At 40.0% G+C, this 21987-nt stretch overlaps 1 protein-coding gene across 2 annotated transcripts in view; it reads right to left on the reverse strand.

Moving 5' to 3' along the window:
- NECAP1 (NECAP endocytosis associated 1) overlaps positions 1-21987 on the reverse strand; it is a 39124-nt gene that overhangs the window by 7992 nt on the left and 9145 nt on the right. Inside the window, exons 4-8 of one of the 2 annotated variants that reach the window (XM_010376731.2) lie at positions 20447-20528; positions 19105-19213; positions 18834-19017; positions 16483-16585; positions 14418-16144 (exon numbers count right to left, since the gene is read on the reverse strand). In XM_010376731.2, the coding sequence (XP_010375033.1) occupies positions 16096-16144; positions 16483-16585; positions 18834-19017; positions 19105-19213; positions 20447-20528 (527 nt within the window). In that variant the 3' untranslated portion in view covers positions 14418-16095. Of the gene's footprint in view, positions 1-14417; positions 16145-16482; positions 16586-18833; positions 19018-19104; positions 19214-20446; positions 20529-21987 lie in introns of those variants that run through there. The other variant, XR_004059535.1, reaches the window with a different exon arrangement.

Genomic DNA, 21987 nt, shown 5'->3' on the forward strand with positions numbered 1-21987 from the left:
AGATGCCTTGGTAAGCCTCATGCCATTGAAGTCTTGGTCTATCAGGCAGTGGTTCTCAGTGTGGTCCTAAACCAACAGTATCACCTGGGAACTTGTTAGAAATGCATATTCTTAGGCTCCACCTTAGATGTACTGAATCCATAATTTTGAGGATGGGGCCCAAAAATTGGTGTTTTAACCAGTCCTTTAGTTGATTCTGATTGATGTCTGGAGCACTTAAATATCCCCTCCAAAATATCAAATAATTTGCCATTTTAAAAGGCAGGATTCATAGGCCTCTCTGAATTTTTAAGGCAATATATTTCACATTTGGGTGTTCAAACATATTTGCTAGAAAACTGAAAACCCTCCAGGATTTGGTGACATACTGAAAAGGCTGTTCAGGTGGTTCAGGCCATAGGTAGACAGTCTGCACTTAGCCCTAACAAATTAGTGGTACTTGAACCATCTTTGGCAAATCCATGTAGATTGGAGCCTAAAGCAAACCAACCTGGAGATTGGTAGGATAATTCAAAGGAGGCCAGTAGGATATTTTAGAGCAAGTCATTCCCTTTCAGCAAGTAATTGGTCTATTCTTGAAAAATGCTATTGGGTCCTCGCTGAATCAGAATATATCAACATGGGACAACAGGTAAAGATGCAACTTGAGGTAACCTTCACGAGCTGAGAGTCATCTAATTGGAGTAGAAAATCATTAGCTGTAGTAATGGCTAAGGGTTTGGATTTAAATACACACAAAGACGAGGGAACAAGGCCTTGGACAAGCACTAAGCAAGGAGTTGGAATTGAGACTTCTATATAATTCATAATTTTTGCAAAACTATAAATTAAGTGAAAGGGAAACTAGAAAGTAATACCTCTCCCTGTGCTTTAGGTGAAAAAGGAAAAATTTGTAGGAAAGTACAAGGTGAGTCTACAATATTTTGTTCCATCAGAAATAAAGGAATTGCTCAAACATGAATGCAAGTATGTCAAAAAGCAACAAATTAGCTTGAAGGGTACTAGGCAATGTTAGGGCAATGTGGGCACTGTATGGACGCCTCTTTTGTAGTATCACATCTTCACCTTTTACTTCAGCTCTTGCTACAGAAACCAACCTCGGGCAAGTGCAAACTGATAACACCTTGCCTCAGCCAACCATGAATCTCTTGCTTTCTGTCCCAGGGCTCCTCTGACACTACAAGTACGGATGTGCCCTGTACGGAACAAACCTGGAACTGTGCGGGTGCCAACACCCCATGAGGAAATCCTGATCCAATGATGGAAGGAAGCTAGTGGATAAACTGTCCCCTCTTTTATCACTTGGGGACACAATTTTAAGGTGCATTCTACACAGCTCCTCAGAGCTCCAGAAGAATGGAGTCCCAATTGCCCAAAACAGTAACCAACTTAATAATGCACCCTTGTATTAGCTTTCCCTCTTCCCCATTTAACTCTTCTAGTCTCTCATTCCTGTTAGGCAATAAGAACCTGGGTAGGGGGTGAGAGGGCAATAAGATTCAAGAAGAGAGAAATCTGAAAGGTGAGCAGATTGCTACAACTGCTTTATTCTGAGGTTTGCTAATTCTGAGCGCAGGCAGGAGGCTGAGAATCTGGGTTTTGTACCCACAGATGGCTGCTGCTAGGGGACCAAAAAGCCATCAGAGCCTTTGGTAGAGCTTTCAGGAGACTTCAAATACATTGCTAATTTCTCCCTAGAACATTTTCTGAATTTAAAGACTGTACAACTCAACACTAAAACAAAAACAAATCACCTAAGCAGAAAGTCAAATTTGTCAAAATGTCAACAATTGTTAAATATGGATGATGGATATATGGGTATTATTTGTATTATTCATTCAACTTCTGTTTGAAAATATTCATGATAAAAAGTGGAAGGGAAAATTCCAGGCCTCTGTATGTAAGTTTGGAGTACCAACTTATATTATCTATAATATATGTAATTTTGGAGTATAAACTTACATGACTTATGATATAAAGGAGCCTCTGAGCCAGGAATTTAACTTAAAATTAGGTCTCAATCTGATAATAACCCTAAGGACTTAGAAAAGGCAAATGCAAAACCACTCCAAAGAAATACTCCCACAACTGTGGTAGAACAGGATTGCCCATAAGAAAAACACACTAAACTGGCCGGGCGCGGTGGCTCAAGCCTGTAATCCCAGCACTTTGGGAGGCCGAGACGGGTGGATCACGAGGTCAGGAGATCGAGACCATCCTGGCTAACACTGTGAAACCCCATCTCTACTAAAAAAAAAAAAAATACAAAAAACTAGCCGGGCGAGGTGGCGGGCGCCTGTAGTCCCAGCTACTCAGGAGGCCGAGGCAGGAGAATGGCGTCAACCCAGGAGGCGGAGCTTGCAGTGAGCTGAGATCCCGCCACTGCACTCCAGCCCGGGCGACAGAGCGAGACTCCGTCTCAAAAAATAAATAAATAAATAAAAAATAAAGAAAAACACACTAAAGACAAACTCACAACTAAAACTTAAACACCTGACAACACATGGAAAAAAGATAATAAAGAAATATATGAAAAGAGCACAATCTCACTATAGTAAGAGAAATGAATATATTTTTCACCCAATATATTAAATATTTTTAAAATAATGTGTTGACAAAATAGAGAAACAAACAACCTCAGAATTTATATTAAGTATATGAATTAGGCAGAAGATAATATAGAAATAAATCTATAAAAATTTTAAATGTTGTGGGAGGAAGGAAGGGAGGCAAGGGTTGAAACACTATTGGATACTATGCTCACTACCTGAGTGATGGGATCAGTCACATCCCAAACTTCAGTATCATGCTATATTATCCACGTAGGCCAGACGCGGTGGCTCATGCCTATAATCCTAGCACTTTGGGAGGCCGAGGTGGGCGGATCACCTGAGGTCAAGAGTTTGAGACCAGCCTGACCCACATGGAGAAACCCCATCTCTACCAAAAATACAAAATTAGACAGGCGTGGTGGTACATGCCTGTAATCCCAGCTACTCGGGAGGATGAGGCAGGAGAATTGCTTGAATCCGGGAGGTGGAGGCTGCAGTGAGCAGAGATTGCCCCATTGCACTCCAGCCTGGGCAACAAGGGCAAAGCTCTGTCTCAAAAAAAAAAAATATATATATATATATATATATATATATGTGTGTGTGTGTGTGTATATATATATACACACACACATATATGTACATATATGGATGTGTATATATGTGTGCATATACACACACATATATACATGTGTGTATATACATATATATACACACTCACATAACAAACCTGTACATGGACCCCCTGAACCTAAAAAAACAGTTGAGGCCGGGCGCGGTGGCTCAAGCCTGTAATAATCCCTGCACTTTGGGAGGCCGAGACGGGCGGATCACGAGGTCAGGAGATCGAGACTATCCTGGCTAACATGGTGAAACCCCGTCTCTACTAAAAAATACAAAAAACTAGCCGGGCGAGGTGGCGGGCGCCTGTAGTCCCAGCTACTCAGGAGGCTGAGGCAGGAGAATGGCGTGAACCCGGGAGGCGGAGCTTGCAATGAGCTGAGATCCGGCCACTGCTCTCCAGCCCGGGCGACAGAGCGAGACTCCGTCTCAAAAAAAAAAAAAAAACAGTTGAAATTTTTTTTTTTAATTAATCACATTTCACCCACCAACTCCATTTTTGGGGAATCTATCCTTTAAATTTTCATTTAAGTATATTTATATGTAAAAGATGTTCAGTGTAAAATTTAGTGTCAAAAATGTGAGAAATGTTACTATCAATGAGGACAGTGGTTAAATATATTATACATTGGAGAACCTGAATAGTTCTAAACATAAACTAAACATAAGTAAACACAAATGCATGGGCAAAGAAAGAACTTCACAACATTACTAATTTTTAAAATAATAATATAAATAATTTACATGTCATTTTTATTTTATTTATTAAAGGATCTTTGCATAGGCAGATACACACAGAGAGAGAATGCTTTAAAAAATGTCTAGAAGGCCAGGTGTGGTGGCTCACACCTGTAATCCCAGCACTTTGGGAGGCCGAGGCAGGTGGACCACCTGAGGTCAGGAGTTCAAGGCCAGCTTGGCCAACATGGTGAAACCCCGTGTCCACTAAAATACAAAAATTAGCCAGAGGTGGTGATGCACACCTGTAATCCCAGCTATTTGGGAGGCTGAGGCAGGAGAATCGCTTGAACCACACTGTTCTATATACTTTATCATGTCTTCATCACGATGTCTTTATCATGTGACAAACACTATATTAGGAGTTAGGGGATGGGGGAAGGAAGGGACATGATTCCTAATTTAAAAACTTGATGTCTAATAGAGAAGCATGTAAATAAATAATTTCAATACAATGGGAGAAGCACGAGACCTAGTTATACAATGTGCAGTGGTGGCACAAAGGAGAAAGAAGTGGTTTCTGCTTGAGCTTATGAGGAAAGGTTCTGTAGTGGATGAACAGGAACTTGGGAAAAGAAGTATTTGAGCCGGGCGCGGTGGCTCAAGCCCGTAATCCCAGCACTTTGGGAGGCCGAGTCGGGCGGATCACGAGGTCAGGAGATCGAGACCATCCTGGCTAACACGGTGAAACCCCGTCTCTACTAAAAACTACAAAAAACTAGCCGGGGGACGTGGCGGCGCCTGTAGTCCCAGCTACCCGGGAGGCTGAGACAGGAGAATGGCGTGAACCCGGGAGGCGGAGCTTGCAGTGAGCTGAGATCCGGCCACAGCACTCCAGCCTGGGTGACAGAGCGAGACTCTGTCTCAAAAAAAAAAAAAAAAAAAGAAGTATTTGAGGCAGAAAGACCAGAGAGTGTAAAGGCACTGTAGTATGAAATAGTGCAGCATATAATTAGATCAGTCTGGCTGGAATATTAATATGAATATGGCGGTTTCCTTTTTAGAAAATGAAGGTACAGAGGTAGGCCACAATCAATTCATTAATTATTATCTTTGACACTAGCATGTTGTCACTTTAGGTACAAATTAGTAAAGTTTTTTTAACCTCTCTGTGTCTCTGTTTCCTCATCTGTGAAATACGGATAACCCTACTACCCACCCCAGAGGGTAAGAATTAAGAAATCCCAGAAGTAAGAATCTCAGGGGTTTGTGTGAAGATTGAATGAGACGATCTTTACAAAGCACTTAGCTAGTCCCTAGCAAATGATCAGTGCTCAAAAAATACAGGATAAGAAGACAGTTGGTTTGGGGTTTCTTACTTATGTGAAAAGGTATATAGTATAAAAGCTAAAAAGGGGGTTGAGCAGGATTACAAAGACAGAATAAGAATTTAAATCCCTACTATGGAATCCGTCTGAAACATGTCTCAGAAGCGTGTCTCCCTATCATCCCTTATTCCTGATTTCTCCTCTATTAGATGACTCTTCCTACTTCCTGCCCCAATCTTGGGCATCTACCTCACTTCTAAGACAATGAAAAAAAAAAAAAAAAAAAAAAACCTCCTGTGATTTTGCCCTTACACCATCTCATTACACACCTGGACAGCCAGAACTAGAAGCAGTACTAGTACCAGCAACAAATATTTAAACGGAGCTTACCATATTCCAGGCCCTGTTCTAGGCACTTTAATTACTTTATATATTTATTTTTTAGAAACAGCATCTCACTCTGTCACCCCAAGCTGGAGTGCAGTGACACCATCATAGCTCACTGTAACCTCAAAATCCTGGGCTTAAGCGATTCTCCCACCGTAGGCTCCTAAAGCACTGGGATTACAGAAGTGAGCCACCATGCCCAGCTAAGCAATTTAATTTTTAAATTTATTTTACGGTCACAATATTCCATAGGTACTATTTTCATTTTGTATATGAGGAAACTGAGGCAAACAAAGTTTAACTAATTTTTCCAAGGTCAAAAAGCCAGTAAGTGGCAGAGACAAATTTTGTAGCAAAGTAGTCTGTCTTCTCCCAAATCCATGTTCCTGACCACAGCTCTTTACTGCCCGTTAATCCTCTATTATGAGTGGAGCTAGGAGGAGGGGGGTGTCATTAAAATTAAGTATATTCCCCATTCAAATATTTATTAAAGTATTAAAGTATGAAGAATGGATCGTTTGATACTTCATTTTCTGCCTGCCCAAACAGCTATTTTTCTACCTTCTCAACAAACTTTGGATCAGTTACAGGCTTAGACTCCATAGACTAAATGTCCCGTCCAGTCTTCATTTCTTTCTTTTTAAATTCATCCCCTGTTCTCGTCCCATCTTAGATTGTTGAAAAAGAAAATAAAAAATGAAAAACAAATGCTTCCCCTGCCACGAGGAGTCTGAGCAAACGCCTGCAACTATTTCAGTTGCTAAGGAGGAGCATGCCCTCTAGTGGTCCCGTGTTAATATGCAGCCAGATGCAGCACTGACACTAAGTACCTCGATGACTTTTTTTTCCAATAATAGGTACGTTGGCAGAATACACATAATAGGAAGAAAGAAAATGTCGACAAGCAAGCCAAAAAAATCCATAGTGGGTCTTAATGCATTATTTTGTTTAATTGAGGAGATGATGTTATCCTTAGATTGATGAGGCAGAACATGAAGTCACAAAGGACAATTATTTCACTACCGGCTCAGATGCAGGTAATTTAAGTATACCAGAGCTTTTTTGAAAATATACCACCCTGTACTGTATGTCTTTGAAAAGGAAACTGGAGATGACAGTTCTAGCAAAATTTTGAAATAAATGCAAACCATAAAAATGCTGTGAAAACCATCTATATAAACCCAGGCTAAGGAACAACAAGTAAATAAAATTCTCCCTCTTTCCTTCCTTCGAATATGTGACTGATGGAGAATATATGATTGATGGAGAACTCCTGAACATTAGTCCTATAGTCACATATGTATTTCCTTCATGTACAATTGAGAAGCAATTTTAAAAATGGTTTTTGAAAAGGCTAAAAAAAACTAAAACTTGAGCAAAGTGCAATGCAATTTTAGCCACTTATAATTAAAATGAGACAGTAAACTACCAAATGTATCAGCAACTCTACTACATGATACCTGGTGTTCCTTCTCCAGGTCAAAAAGTCTATGCACCAAAGTAAAATCTGTCTTCATTACTACTTACTTGGCTCTCTCATATTGACTGGCTCTCAAGCACAAAAATAAGATTTTCTTCACTCAAAACCATACAATTGCACAGAAATTAAACAACCTGCTCCTGAGTGACTTTTGGGTAAACAATAAAATTAAGGTGGAAATCAAGAAATTCTTTGAAATTAATGAGAAATATATAATATACCATAATCTCTGGGACACAGCTCAAGCAGTTGTTAAGAGGGAAATTTATAGTGCTAAATGCCCACATCAAAAAGTTAGAAAGATCTCAAGTGAACAACCTAACACCACTCTTAGAGGAACTAGAGAAACAAGAACAAACCAACCCCAAAGCTAACAGAAATCAAGAAATAACCAAAACCAGAGCTGAACTGAAGAAAATGAGAAGCAAAGAGCCATACACAAGATCAAGAAATCCCACAATTTGTTTTTTAAAAGAACAAATAAGATTAATAGACCACTAGCTATACTAATAAAGGGGGGGGGGGGAACAGCAGAAGATCCATGTAAATACAATCAGAATGAAAAAAGGGGCATTACCATTGGCCCCACAGAAATGCAAAAAAACCCTCAGAGACTGTTATGAACACCTCTATGCACACAAACTAGAAAACCTAGAAAAACTAGAAATGGATAAATTATTGGAAACATGCAGCCTCCCAAGATTGACCCAGGAAGAAATGGAATCCCTCAACAGATCAATAACAAGTTCTGAAACTGAATCAGTAATAAAAAGTCTACCAACCAGAAAAGGCCCAGGACCAGGTGGATTCACAGACAAATTCTACCAGATGTATAAAGAAGAGGTTCCTACTGAAACTGTTCCAAAAATTTGAGGAGGAAGGACTCATTGCTAATTCATTTTATGAAGTCAGTATCATCCTGATTCCAAAACCTGGCAGAGACAGAATAGAAAAAAGGAAACTGGGTCAATATCCTTGACGAGCATAGATGCAAAAATCATCAACAAAATACAAGCAAACCAAATCCAGTAGTATATCAAAAAGTTAATCCACCATTATCAAGTAGGCTTTGTCTCTGGGATGCAAGGTTGGTTCAACATACACAAATCCATAAATGTAATTCACCATATAAAGAAAACTAAAAACAAAAGTCACACAATCATGTAAATAGATGCAAAAAACGCTTTTGATAACATTCAACATTTCTTCATGTTAAAAACCCTCAACACACTAGGCATTGAAGGAATATACCACAAAATAATAAGAGCCATCTATGACAGACCCACAGCCAACATTATACTGAATGGGCAAAAGCTGGAAGCATTCTCCCTGAGAACTGGAACAAGACATGGATACCTACTCTCACCATTTCTATGCAACATAGTACTGGAAGTCCTAGGCAGGACAATCAGGCAAGAAAAAGAAATAAAAGGTATCCAAATAGTAAGAGAGGAAATCAAATCATCTGTTTGCAGAAGAGATGATTCTATACCTAGAAAACCCATAGTCTCTGCCCAAAAACTCCTAGATCTGGTAAACAACTTCAGCAAAGTTTCAAGATAGAAAATCAGTGTACACAAATCCAACGTCCAAGCTGAGAGGCAAATCCAAAATGTAATTCCATTCAAAATAGCCACAAAAAATAATAATAATAAAATAAAATACCTAAGAATATAGCTAACCAGGGAGGTAAAAGATCTCTACAACAAGTATTACAAAACACTGTTCCGAGAAACCAGAGATGACACAAGCAAATGGAAAAATATTCCACGTTCATGGATAGGAAGAATCAATATTGTTAAAATGGCCATACTGCCCAAAGCAATTTACAGATTTGATGCTATTCCTATCAAACTACCAATGACATTCTTCACAGAATTTTTTAAAAACTATTCTAAAATTCATATGAAGCCAAAAAAGAGTTCAAATAGCCAGGGCAATCCTAAGCAAAAAGAACAAAGCTGGGGGCATTGTGTTGCCTGACTTCAAACCGTACTACAAGGCTACAGTAACCAAAACAGCATGGTACTGGTACAAAAACAGATGCAAAGACCAGTGTAACAGAATAGAGAGTCCAGAAATAAAGCTGCACACCTACAACCATCTTATCTTTGACAAAGTTGACAAAAAACAAGCAACGGGGAAAGGATTCCCTTTTCAATAAATGGTGCTGGGATAATTGGCTAGCCATATACAGAAGATTGAAACTGGACCCCTTCCTTACACCGCATACAAAAATCAACTCAAGAGGGATTAAAGACTTAAATGTAAAACATAAAACTATAAAAACCCTGAAAGATAACCTAGGAAATATCATTCTGTACATAGGAACGGGCAAAGATTTCATAAAGAATATGCCAAAACCAATTACAACAAAAACAAAAATTGACAAATGAAACCAAATTAAACTAAAGAGCTTCTGCACAGCAAAATGAACTATTCAAGAGTAAACAGACAACCAACAGAATGGGAGAATATATTTGTAAACTATGCATCTGACGAAGATCTAATATCCAGAATCTATAAGAACTTAAGCAAATTAACAAGCAAAAAACAAACAACCCCATTAAAAAGTTGGCAACAGACAAGAACAGACACTTTTCAAAAGAAGACATGTGGCCAACAAGCATGTGAAAAATTGCTCAATGTCACTAATCATTAGAGAAACACAAATCAAAACCACAATAAGATACCATCTCACACCAGTCAGGATGGCTACTATAAAAAACTCAAAATAACAGCTGTTGATGAGGCTGTGGGAAAAAGGGAACATTTATACACTGCTGGTGGGAACATGAATTAGTTCAGCCATTGTAGAAAGTAGTGTGGTGATTTCTCAAAGAACTTAGAACTACCATTCAACCCAGTAATCCCATTGTTGGATATATACCCAAAGGAATATAAATCATTCTACCATAAAGACACATGCATGCCACATACATATGTTCACTGCAGCACTATTCACAATAGCAAAGTCATGAAATCAACCTAAATGCCCATCAGTGGTAGACTGGATAAAGAAAATGTGGTATATAATCACTATGGAATACTATGCTCCCATGAAAAAAGAAAAAGAACATGTCCTTGGCAGCAACATAGATAGAGCTGGAGGCCATAAACCTAAATGAACTAATGCAGGAATAGGAAACCAAATACCACACGTTCTCACTTATGAATGAGATCTAAACATTGAGTACATATGGACACAAAGAAGGGAACAACAGACATTGGGTCCCTGAGTGGGGAGGGAGGAGGAGGGAGAGGATTGGAAAACTACCTATCGAGTACTATGCTTATTACCTAGGTAACAAAATAATCTGTATATCCAACTCCCATGACATGCAATTTACCTATATAATAAACCTGCATATGTACCTCTGAATCTAAAATAGAAGTTTTTTAAAAAAGAAAGAAAAGGCGCAGGGAAACATCAAAGATATGGTGGAGAAGGCAGGGATGGTTTGATTGTTTCTTGAAGAGAATCAACTGGCCTATATTAGGATTCATGGAGAAGCTGTAGGCTTTGATATGCACAGCAGCACCCAATTGGCTTGATTTGTAACGATGACCACAGAAACCAATTTATTTGCAAGGCATAAAGTAGCTGTTTGCCATCCTCAATACAGAGGAAAAATGGGGAAAATGCACTGGAATGAAAAAAGGAAAATAGAATTTAATTTATTCTGAGGTGACTTGCAATTCAATGTAAGACCAAGCATTTGTCACAACTGGTGTATCTCATCTAGAAAACATTGAAGGTAATGAACTGACCTTACTAAAATGTACTAACCCTCCCAGGTTCAAGCGATTCTCCCACCTCAGTCTCTCGAGTAGCTGGGACTACAGGTACACGCCACCACACCCAGCTAATTTTTGTATTTTTAGTAAAGACAGGGTTTCACTATGTTGGCCAGGCTTGTCTCGAACTCTTGACCTCGTGATCCACCTGCCTCGGCTTCCCGAAGTGCTGGGCTTACAGGCGTGAGTCACTGTGCCTGGCCTGTTACTTCTTTCTTTCTGCTAACTGTGGGCTTTTTCTAGTTCCTGTAGGTGTAACATTAGGTTGTTTGAGATCTTCCTTTTTTCTTAATGTAGGTATTCAGCACTATAAACTTCCCTTTTAGAACCACTTTTGCTGTACCCCATAAATTTTGATATGCTGTGTTTCCACTTTAATTTGTCTCAAGATTTTTTTTTTCTTTTTGATTCTTTGACCCATTGGTTGTTCAGGAAACTTTTTAATTTCCACATATTTGTGAATGTTCTGGTTTTCATCCTGTCATTGATTTCTAATTTCATATTATTATAGTCAAAAGATACTCAACACGATTTCAATCTTAAATTTGTTAAGACTTGTTTTGTGACCAAACATATTTATTTATACTGGAGAACATTCCATGTGTACTTGAGAAGCATGTGTATTCTGCTACTGTTGAATAAACGTTATGTACATGTCTCTTAGGCCCATATTGTCTAAAGTGCAGCTCAAGTTCAGTGTTTCCTCTTTGATTTTCTGTCTGACCTATCCATTGTTGAAAGTGGGGTATTCTATTGCCGTCTATTTCCCTCTTCAAGTCTGTTAAGACGGCTGTTCTGCCATTCTTTCGTTCCTTTACTTTGTTAATAAACTTGCTTTCTCTTTTTTAAAAAATATGTTATTTGCTTTATATATTTTGATGCTCCAATCTTAAATGCACATATAATTGTTGTATCATCTTGATGAATTTACCTCTTTGGGCCAGGCGCAATGGCTCACACCTGTAATCCCAGTACTTTGGGAGGCCGAGGTGGGTGGATCACTTGAGGTCAGGAGTTCAAGACCAGCCTGGTCAACATGGCAAAACCCCATCTCTACTAAAAATACAAAAATTAGCCGGGCATGGTGGTACGTGGCTGTAGTCCCAGCTTCAGGAGGCTGAGGCAGGAGAATCACTTGAACCCAGGAGGCAGAGGTTGCAGTGAACTGAGATCATACCACTGCACTCTAGCCTGGGTGACAGAGGGCAATTCTGTCTCAAAAAAAAAATTTACCTCTTCTACATTTATGTAATGACCCTGTCTCTTGCCCTTGTTATAGCTTTTGACTTAAACGTCTATTTTGTCTGAAATACATCCAGTATTTCCCCCTTATCCTCAGGGAATACATTCCAAGATCCCCCATGGATGCCTGAAACCACAGATAGTACTGAACCCTATATACATTATGTTTCTCCTATATATACACACCTATGATAAAGTTTAGTTTATAAATTAGGCACAGCAAGAGATTAACAATAAGTAATAGTAAAACAGAATAAATATAACAATATGCCAGAGTCACTACTCTTGTGCTTTGGGGCCACTATTAAGTAAAACAAGGGTTAACTGAACTTGTACAAGCATTGCATTACTACAACAATCAGATAACCGAGAGGACTACTAAGCGTCATATAGGTAGGTAATGTATACAGCATGGACACATTGGACAAAAGGATGATTCACATCCAGGGCAGGGCAAAGTAGGATGGTGTGAGATTTCATCACACTACTCAGAACAGTGTGCCACTTTTAAACTTATGAATAATTTTTGAAATTTTCCACTTAGTATTTTCAAAGCATGGTTGACTACAGGTAACTGAAAGCACAGAAAACAAAACCTCAGATAAGGAGGGACTATATAGTAATATATCTACCCCTGTTCTCTTCTGGTGTCCATTTGCATGAAATATCTTTCTCCATGCCTCACTTTCAGTCTGTATGTTTCCTTAAAGGTGAAGTGAGGCTCTTGTAGGCAGAATACAGTTGAGTCTTGTTTATTTAATTCATTTAGCCACTCTGTCTTTCGATTGGAGAATGTAATCCATTTTGCATTCAAAATAATCATGAATAGGTGAGGATTCACTACTGCCATTTTTAAAATTGTTTTTTGTTTTGTGGGCTCTTTGTTCCTTTCTTCCTCTCTTGCTCTCTTCCTTTGTTATTTGATGATTTTCTACAGTCCTTTGTTCTCTTTATCTTTGGTGTATCTACTGCAGGTTTTCGCTTTGTGATTACCATGAGGTTTACATAACACTTTTTAATGGTCTATTTTAAGCTGATAATTTAAATCACATACAAAAACTCTGCACTTTAAATTTCCATCCCATCTATAATTTTTGTTTTTTCTTAGAGACAGGGTCTTACTATGTTGGCTAGGTTGGTCTTGAACTCCTGGTATCAAGCAATACTCCTGCCTCAGCCTCCCCAAGTGCTAGGATTACAGGCATGAGCCATCACACCCAGCCGCATTTTGTTTTGGATACCAATTTTCATCTTTTTATACCACGTATCCACTAACAAATTATTGTAGCTATAGTTTTACAGTTTTCAAGGGAGGGTTTTTTGGTTTTTTTGTTGTTGTTATTTCTTTGAGATGGAGCCTCACTGTCACCCAGGCTGGAGTGCAGTGGTGCCATCTCAGCCCACTGCAACCCTCTGCCTCCCAGGTTCAAGTGACTGTCCTGCCTCAGCCTCTAGAGTAGCTGGGATTACAGGCACCCAGCACTACGCCCAGCTAATTTTTGTATTTGTAGTAGAGACAGGGTTTCAACCATGTTGGCCAGGCTAGTCTCAAACTCCTGACCTCCGGTGATCCACCTGCCTCAGCCTCCCAAAGTGTGGGATTATAGGTATGAGCCACTGTGCCCAGCCTTGATTCATGGTTTTTTTTTTTTTTTTTTTTTTTTTTTTTTTTTGAGAAAGTTCATTTTATCACCGAGGCTAGAGTACCGTGGTACAATCACAGCTCACTGCAGCCTCATCCTCCCAGGCTCGTGATCCTCCCACCTCAACCTCCCAAGTGGCTAGCACTACAGGCACATGCTGCCATGCCCAGCTAATTTTTATATTTTTTGTAGTGATGAGATCTCGCGATATTGCCCAGGCTGGTCTTGAACTGGCTTCAACCAATCTTCCCACCTTGGCCTCTCAAAGTGCTGGAATTACAGAAGTAAACCACCACATCTAGCTAATCAATCTCCTGTGACAATCACTGAACAAGAACTCCCAGGATCTTTTCTGGTTTCCAAAGTCTGTGGCTCTGACCTTCGTTCTTTCTCTTATACTGATCCCTGTCATTTCTGCTGATTACAGTTAAGATATAAGAAGTGGCCTAGATCATGAAGATAATTGGAAGCAAATTAACTGCACCAGAAAATAAATAATGAATATTCATTGATGACACAGAGTGCTCTGTCATTTTAGGACCATGAGCACAAAGCTCTAGTCTCAACTTCTTAAAAGCCTTATTTCTTAATAAAGAGTGATATAAATATCCTTTTTACCTACTGGTCCATTTATGTTTGGCCGATTAAATTTAAAAAGTAATCAAATAAGCAAATTAAAAGATAAAAGAGACACTTTTTCCATATTTTTAATTACCATTATTGCACCAATACAGCATATGCTTTATATACATATATCTTAAACATTTTCCATTTTTCAGGAATTCAAATACATAATATATTATCATCTTGAGAATACAAAGAACACAACATGGAGGAAGATTGAGAAAATAGGTTCCCAGTATTTAGTCACTAGTGATTCTACAGACTTTCCTTTTAGTGTTTTCTATTGGAATTTTAATATGTCCTGCCATGGCTCTGCAAGAATAGAGCTGCCTGGAAAAGGAGGCAAAGAAAAGAAAATGGACCCAAGTCAGAAAAAGTTAAGAAGGGAATCCAGGAAAGTAATATATTTTGAAACTAAACCTAAGGACTCCCTTCTGCCAGAATGTACATACCCAAATAGGTGCAAAAGGGAAGCAATTATATCTTCCCATTTCATCCTCAAAATTGCTCATTTAGAAACAAAATAGAAAGTACCCACTCACCTAAGAAGCAGAACTTTTTTCACAGCATTGTAAAAGGAATGGCAGGGCAGAGGGAAAGGAAAGTAGTGGGAGAACAACTTGCTTTTAAGATACCCTGGGTGACAGGTATCAAAGCCTTGGGCAAAATCTGTCACAGTAAAGCTGTGACTCTTCAACTTCCTTCACAAATGACAATATACATAATAGCAGCTTTCTATTAAAGAACTACATGAACTGAAAAGAAATGTTTGTGGAAAGGAGCCAGATACCCAGGCAGCAAGGCAATGAGGGTACTAAACAAGAGTTAAGTGTTTTCAACCTCTCTGTTCTACAGATCAGGTTAAAAACTCTAAACCCTTCAACTTTAGGTCAAATAACAGGGCAAATACCAATTAATGCCATGCTTCAAATGCAGCAACCAGATGGAGCTGCAAGAAATTAAACACTCCTATAGACTATCACTTGGAAAGCACAGCCTCTTGAACCTCCTTCATTACAGAGACACCCACTGGTCAAAGATGTTACACAATTGATATTCAACAAACAGAAAAGAAGAGTGGAGGTGCCACCAACACAACTCTTATCATAGAAAGAGACATGTAAACACACAAGAGGGCGATGGAGCTGCACCCAGCACTGGATGTTCACTGAGTACAATAAGCCTGAAGGAGGCTACACAGCAGAGACCCAGGAAATAGGCCTTTCTCCATATCTACCCCTATCAAAATTCGGAATTTGTAAACACTGAGGTCAGCCTGTCCATTTTTAGTCCTGGGTTAGTGGAGAAGGAAGTTGCAAGGTTTTTGACTCCCCTGAAATTGCTAAATAGGGCTTCACAAAGAGGCACACAAGGGTCATGAGATGATTTTGAAATAAGTTAAAGAATTTAAAAGATGACACAAATTTTACAGATGTTAGAGGTCATTCCCCCTCAAACAGACGCTGGCCTTTTCAGCCCTGCATAGTCAGCCAAAACTATGATAAGATCCACTAGTCCCCTACCTTGGTACTAAGCAGGAGATAACAGATACTTTCTTGGCTGTACAAGTAACAACACAGGGGAGTGACATAAACCAGCTTGAATGTAATGGAGAAGCTATGAAAAAGATTGTCCAGTCATTTTGGTTCTGGGGAGGAAATGGGTTCCTAACTTCCCTCACAGATTGGTGCCCTCAAGGTCATTTTTATTCCTCAAGTCTGTCCTTAATGTCCTGCCAATACCATTCAGAACTGGACCCAGTTGGATGGCTGTGGTGCCTGGTTTGGAACAGAGCTGTAAGACAGGAAAATAGAGAAAGCGAAAGACATAATATTAGGATAACAACTCCATTCTTTACTTAATAGTTTCTAAGAAATCACCGCCTAGAATTTCCAGAACCACACTTCATGGCAATTCTACTTACCAAGGCCTGAAATATCCCACTCAAACCTCATCCTACAGCTTTCTTGTCCCACCATTCCCAGCACTACTATATTTCCTTCCCTATAACTCCTCCAAAAGACTCTATGTGACCTGCATATCCACTGCTTCTCCAGATCAAAGATTTCAATTGACGGCACATATCTTCTATACGCTGATTGAGAGTACGCTAGTTTCACTATGCCCATTACCTGGATGCAGTGCTGAAGTCTCCCCACAAGTCATTGCTTGCAGAAACTGGAGTTGGTGCTGGTGTCGTGACAGGAGCAGGAGAATCCAAATCTAAAAGGATATCTAAACACAAGGTAAGAAAAGAAAAAAGAAAAACATAATCAAAATCTAGGAAATGAGAATTTTATGTTCACACAAAAAATCTGTACACAAATGCCACAGCAGCTTTATTCATAATGGTCAAAAACTGTAAACAACCTAGATGTCATTCCTTGGGCAACAGTTACTCACACTGGTATATCCATACCACAGAATACTACTCAGCAATAAAAAGGAACAGACTATTGATATACACAACTTGAATGAATCTCAAGGGAATTATGCTGAGTGGGAAAAGCCTGTCCCAAAGGTTACATGCTGTATGATTTCTTTCACAGAACATTCCTGAAGTGACAAAATTATAAAGATGGAGAATAGACTGGTGACTGCCAAGCGTTAGGAATGGGGGAAGAAAGGATGAGAGGGAGATGGGTGTGGTTGTGTAAGGTTGACACAGGGGATCTTTGTAGTGATTAAACTGTTCTATAGCCTGAAATGATGGTGGATCCATGGACCTACACACAACAAAACTGCAAAGAACTGGCCAGATGCAGTGGCTCACACCTGTAATCCCAGCATTTTGGGGGGCCAAGACAGGATCACTGAAGCCCAGAAGTTTGAGGCCAGCCTGGGCAATATAGTGAGACTCTGTTGTTACAAAAAATTTAAAAATTAGCTTGGTGTGGCAGTGTGCACCTATAGTCCCAGATGTTTGGGAGACTGACGCAGAAGGATCTCTTGAGCTCAGGAGTTTGAGGCTGCAGTGAGCTATGACTGCACCGCTAGCCTGGGCAACAGTGCAAGACCCTGTCTCAAAAAATAAACAAACAAACAAAAAAACCTGCATAGAACTAAATATACAGATCCACACAAATATACACAGATGAGAACATGTAAAATGGTGTAAGCCGAGTAAGATGAGAAAGTGGTATAATGTCAATTTTTGATTTGTGATAATTGACAATAGTTTCACAAAATATTACCAATTGAGGGAAACTGGGAAAAGGGCAAACAGGATCTCTTCATATTGTTTCTTACAACTGCATGTTAATCTACAATTATCTCAAAATAATAATTTAATTTAAAAAAAATCTTAGATACTATCCCCAGTGCCTTCTGGCAACACTTACCAAAAGAAGCAGGCTGTAACATTTTCACCTCAAAAATTCCAGAAAGAGAAAGCTTAGCCTTAGTAATCAATTCAACAAATTATCTGTATTTGCCCTTAATGTATTGTCCAATACATTAAGTTAAAATTCTCAGATTGTAAGACACAGTTCCCTAATCTTAGAAAATTTCTTTTCTCAGTTCCAATGCTCTCACTTTTCAAATGAGAAGATGTAACTATATTTATTCTTTCTCCCACCAGACAGAAAAAAAGAATGAAAATGTATGGACAAACCTAGATTTCTTCTCCTTTTCTCCCAATTGCTCTTGTGAAGAAATGGGAAGGTTTAAGAAATAACATTTACTAAATGGTTACCATGTTCCAAGTGCTATGCTAGGTGCTGTCAAATCATTTAACCCTCACAGCATTGGGATGGCAATTTTTTTATTTTATCTACTTATTTATTTATTTATTTATTTATTTTTGTTTCTTTTTTATGAGACAAGGTCTCACTCTGTCACCCAGGCTGGAATACAGTGGCGCAATAATGGTTCATCGCAGCCTCCCAGGCTCAAGCCATCCTCCCATTTCAGCCTCCCAAATAGCTGGGTCTACAGGCGTGCACCACCACATCCAATTAATGTTTGTATATTTCTGTAGAGATGGGGTTTCGTCATGTTGCCCAGGCTGATCTCAAACTCCTAAGCTCAAGCAATCCACCCATCTCAGCCTCCCAAAGTGCTGGGATTACAGGCGTGAGCCAAGGTTCCCGTAGGGGTGATTTTACATCTCCAGTTTGTAGATAAGGAAACTGAGACTTAAAAAACTTAAGTAATGTTTACCAAGCACATTCAAATATAAAGTAGCAGAGCCATGACCAAAATCTTGGTCCATCTGACTCAAAAGCTTATAAACGTCTAACCAAGAAAAAAGTGAAGGAAATTGTCTTTTTAATAAGCATATATTTTCTGCCAAAGAACCTATGAGATACTACGACTCTCAGTTTACCATAAAAGCTTTGATTCCTTGCTAGAAGCTGCCAGAATCACCTTGTCAGTACCATGAGCTATTTCATAGCAAAAACATTAACTCTCTTTGACAAACAGGTGTTACTTAATTAAAATATAAGATTGGATTTCTCAAAATTAGAAGTATCAGATTTACCTGCATCACTGCCTCCATGGTTAGATTTCGGAATGGGTGGTGGGGTGACATGATTGCTGATGGCGACTGAGGAGGACGGTGGGGGAATAGTGACTTTGCCTCCTGGCGGGGGTGGGAGTAAGCTCAGGCCCCCACCCCTTGCAGTCCTGGGCTTAGAAGCACCTCCTTTCTTGGTTGTAATGTTCTACAAAAGAAAAAAGGGAGAGCAAGAGAAAGATGTGATAGGCTTATGGAAGCACAGGAAAACAAAATTTTTAAAAACCATACTCACCCCGATACTCAACTTGATGGTTTGTCCTTCCTTGAAGCCCAGATCCAACTTAGGACGGGCGTCCATTTCTTGCGATTCCTTGGAAATCTCAGATTCCTGCTTTACCCACCTTTGGGAACAGAGCAAGTTATCTTAGTTTGAGATTTCCTGAAAGCAGAGTCTGACATACAAATTTGGGTGTATTTACTTTTATGAAATGGGATTCCAGAAAGCACAGTGAGAGATAAAAAAGAGTGAGAAAAGAAAGGAAAAAAAGCCAAGAAAGAAAACAACTGGAGTTCAGTCCCACTGGGGGCTCTCTGAGAAATCTCACAGAATACATATTAGACTTGCCCCTTCCAAAAGGATGGCATTTAGCCACCAATTCCCATTCCCCACAGTTGGGGGCTGCTCCTGAGGGGGTGTTAGTTTCTTAGTCTTTCCAAGTTAAACCTTGCTCTTAGCCTTCTACAACTTCAAAGAGTCCTGAGGCAGAAAAGGATATGCTTGCTCTTGAGGTAGGAAGCTGACTGTGCACAGTGCTGTCAACTACAGCGGCACCAAAATCAAGCGGGCTAAAGAAATACTGCAAAAGTCACAAAACACATCAGCTACATAAGGTAAAAAGAGTGGCACATAACTCCCCACATAAAGCTCTGCTGTTACTGTAGACCTCCCTCTACCACCTAAAAGACGGGGCAAATTCTTGTCTGGGAAGTGAGGAGCGCCTCTGCCCAGCCACCGCCCCGTCTGGGATGTGAGGAGTGCCTCTGTCCAGCTGCCCACTGTCTGGGAAGCGAGGAGCGCCTCTGCCCGACTGCCGCCCCATCTGGGAAGTGAGGAGCGCCTCTGTCCAGCCACCGCCCCGTCTCGGATGTGAGGAGTGCCTCTGTCCAGCTGCCCACTGTCTGGGAAGTGAAAAGCGCCTCTGCCCAGCCGCTGCCCCATCTGGGAAGTGAGGAGCGCCTCTGCCCGGCTGCTGTGCAATCTTCCAAGTGTGAAGTGACAGCCTTGTGTGTCACCTTTCTGCCTTCCCCAAGTTTGCATTTTCGACGTTAAAGTTTACTTTTTAATTAAAAGTTTAAAAAAAGAAAAAAGAAAAAAGATGGGGCAAATTCGACAGAGCATCATTTCAGACTACTGCACAAGGGATCTAAAACATACTGCAGGCTATAAGGAAAGGAAACACAGAATAGATGCAAAGATGACCGAAGGAAACAAAAGTGAATGGGGAGATTTATAACCATAATGAAAGAGTTTAAGAAATAAAGAAACCAGGAGGAAAAGAGACACTGCCCATTCATGTGAGAAGCAGCAGACCTATAAACATTCAACCTGGGAACCAAGGACAAGCTTCACTCACTTGAAGTGATCCTGCAAGGAGACATTAAAGTCGAAGGCATCTCCCCGATCTGTGAAGCCAATGCCAATGAAAGCACTGCGCCCTGTGAAAAGGTAGGAAGACTCGAATAGGAAGTACCCTCTACGGCAGGAGTCCCCAGCCCCCGGGACCAGTCCGTGGCCCGGTAGAAACCAGGCCATACTGCAGGAGGTGAGTTGTACACAAGACAGCAAAGCTTCATTGTATTTACAGCCACTCCCCGTTGCTTGCATTACCACCTGAGCTCTGCCTCCTGTCAGATCAGTGGCAGCATTAGATTCTCAGAGGGGTGTGAACCCTACTGTGAACTGCACATGTGAGGGATCTAGGTTATGTGCTTCCTATGAGAATCTGCTGCCTAGTGATCTGTCACTATCTCCCATCACCCCTAGATGGGGGTCTCCCCTTACCCCCGTCTAGTGGCAGGAAAACAAGCTCAAGGATCCCACTGATTCTACATTATAGTGAGTTGTATAATTATTTCATTATACATTACAATGTAATAATAGAAATAAAATGTACAATAGACGTGATGCACTTGAATCATCCTGAAACCGTCCCCTAATGCCGGTCTCTGGAAAACTGTCTTCCACAAAATGGGTCCCTGGTGCCAAAAAGGTTGAGGACTGCTGCTCTATGGCAAATTCTGCCCAATGAAAATATAACAGTCACCCTAACTAGACAAAGTCTGATTGTGAAACATCTTCTCACAGACCAAGAGTTGATAAACTACATAGAGCCCATGCGCTTTATCCTGCCATAGCTTGGTTTTCTAGAAAAAGTTTCATTGGAACATAGTCAATATCAATGTGTTCATTTATTTTTTTACAGTGCTTTCACACTGCAACAGCAAAACTGAGTAGTTGCAACAGAGGCCACTTGACCTGCAAAACCTAAAATATTTATTATTTGTCTGTTTGCCAATCTTTGTTATAGACCATGGAGAAGAGTGAGAATAACTGCCCCACACATAATACGATTCAAGTTTTGCCCCACCAAAAACTACCACAAACAATAAATGGGCAAAAAGTGTTCATTCTTCTTTTTTTTTGAGATGGAATTTCGCTCTTGTCGCCCAGGCTGGAGTGCAATGGCATGAGCTCAGCTCACTGCAACCTCTGCTTCCTGAATTCAAGTGATTCTCCTGTCTCAGCCTCCCGAGTAGCTGGGATTACAGGCATGTGCCACCACACCTGGCTAATTTTTGTATTTTTAGTAGAGACGGGGTTTCATCATATTGGTCAGGCTGGCCTTGAACTCCTGACCTCAAGTGATCCACCCGCCTTGGCCTCCCAAAGTGCAAAATGTGTTAATTCTTTTGTTAGATGTGGCATTTTGATTGATTTAAGTCTACATATGAATTACCACATCTTGAACTTGTGCTCATATCTATTACAAATAACATGTGAATACTTTTCCTTTAGCAACTATAGTAACTTTAGAGAAAGGGAAGAAAAAAATGAAGCAAACCAAAGAAAGACAAATGCAATCGGACCCACTTTTCACGGCCACGCATTCACCTG

The sequence above is a fragment of the Rhinopithecus roxellana genome, chromosome 10 (genome assembly GCF_007565055.1).
Source record: "Rhinopithecus roxellana isolate Shanxi Qingling chromosome 10, ASM756505v1, whole genome shotgun sequence".
Taxonomy (NCBI): Eukaryota; Metazoa; Chordata; class Mammalia; order Primates; family Cercopithecidae; genus Rhinopithecus; species Rhinopithecus roxellana.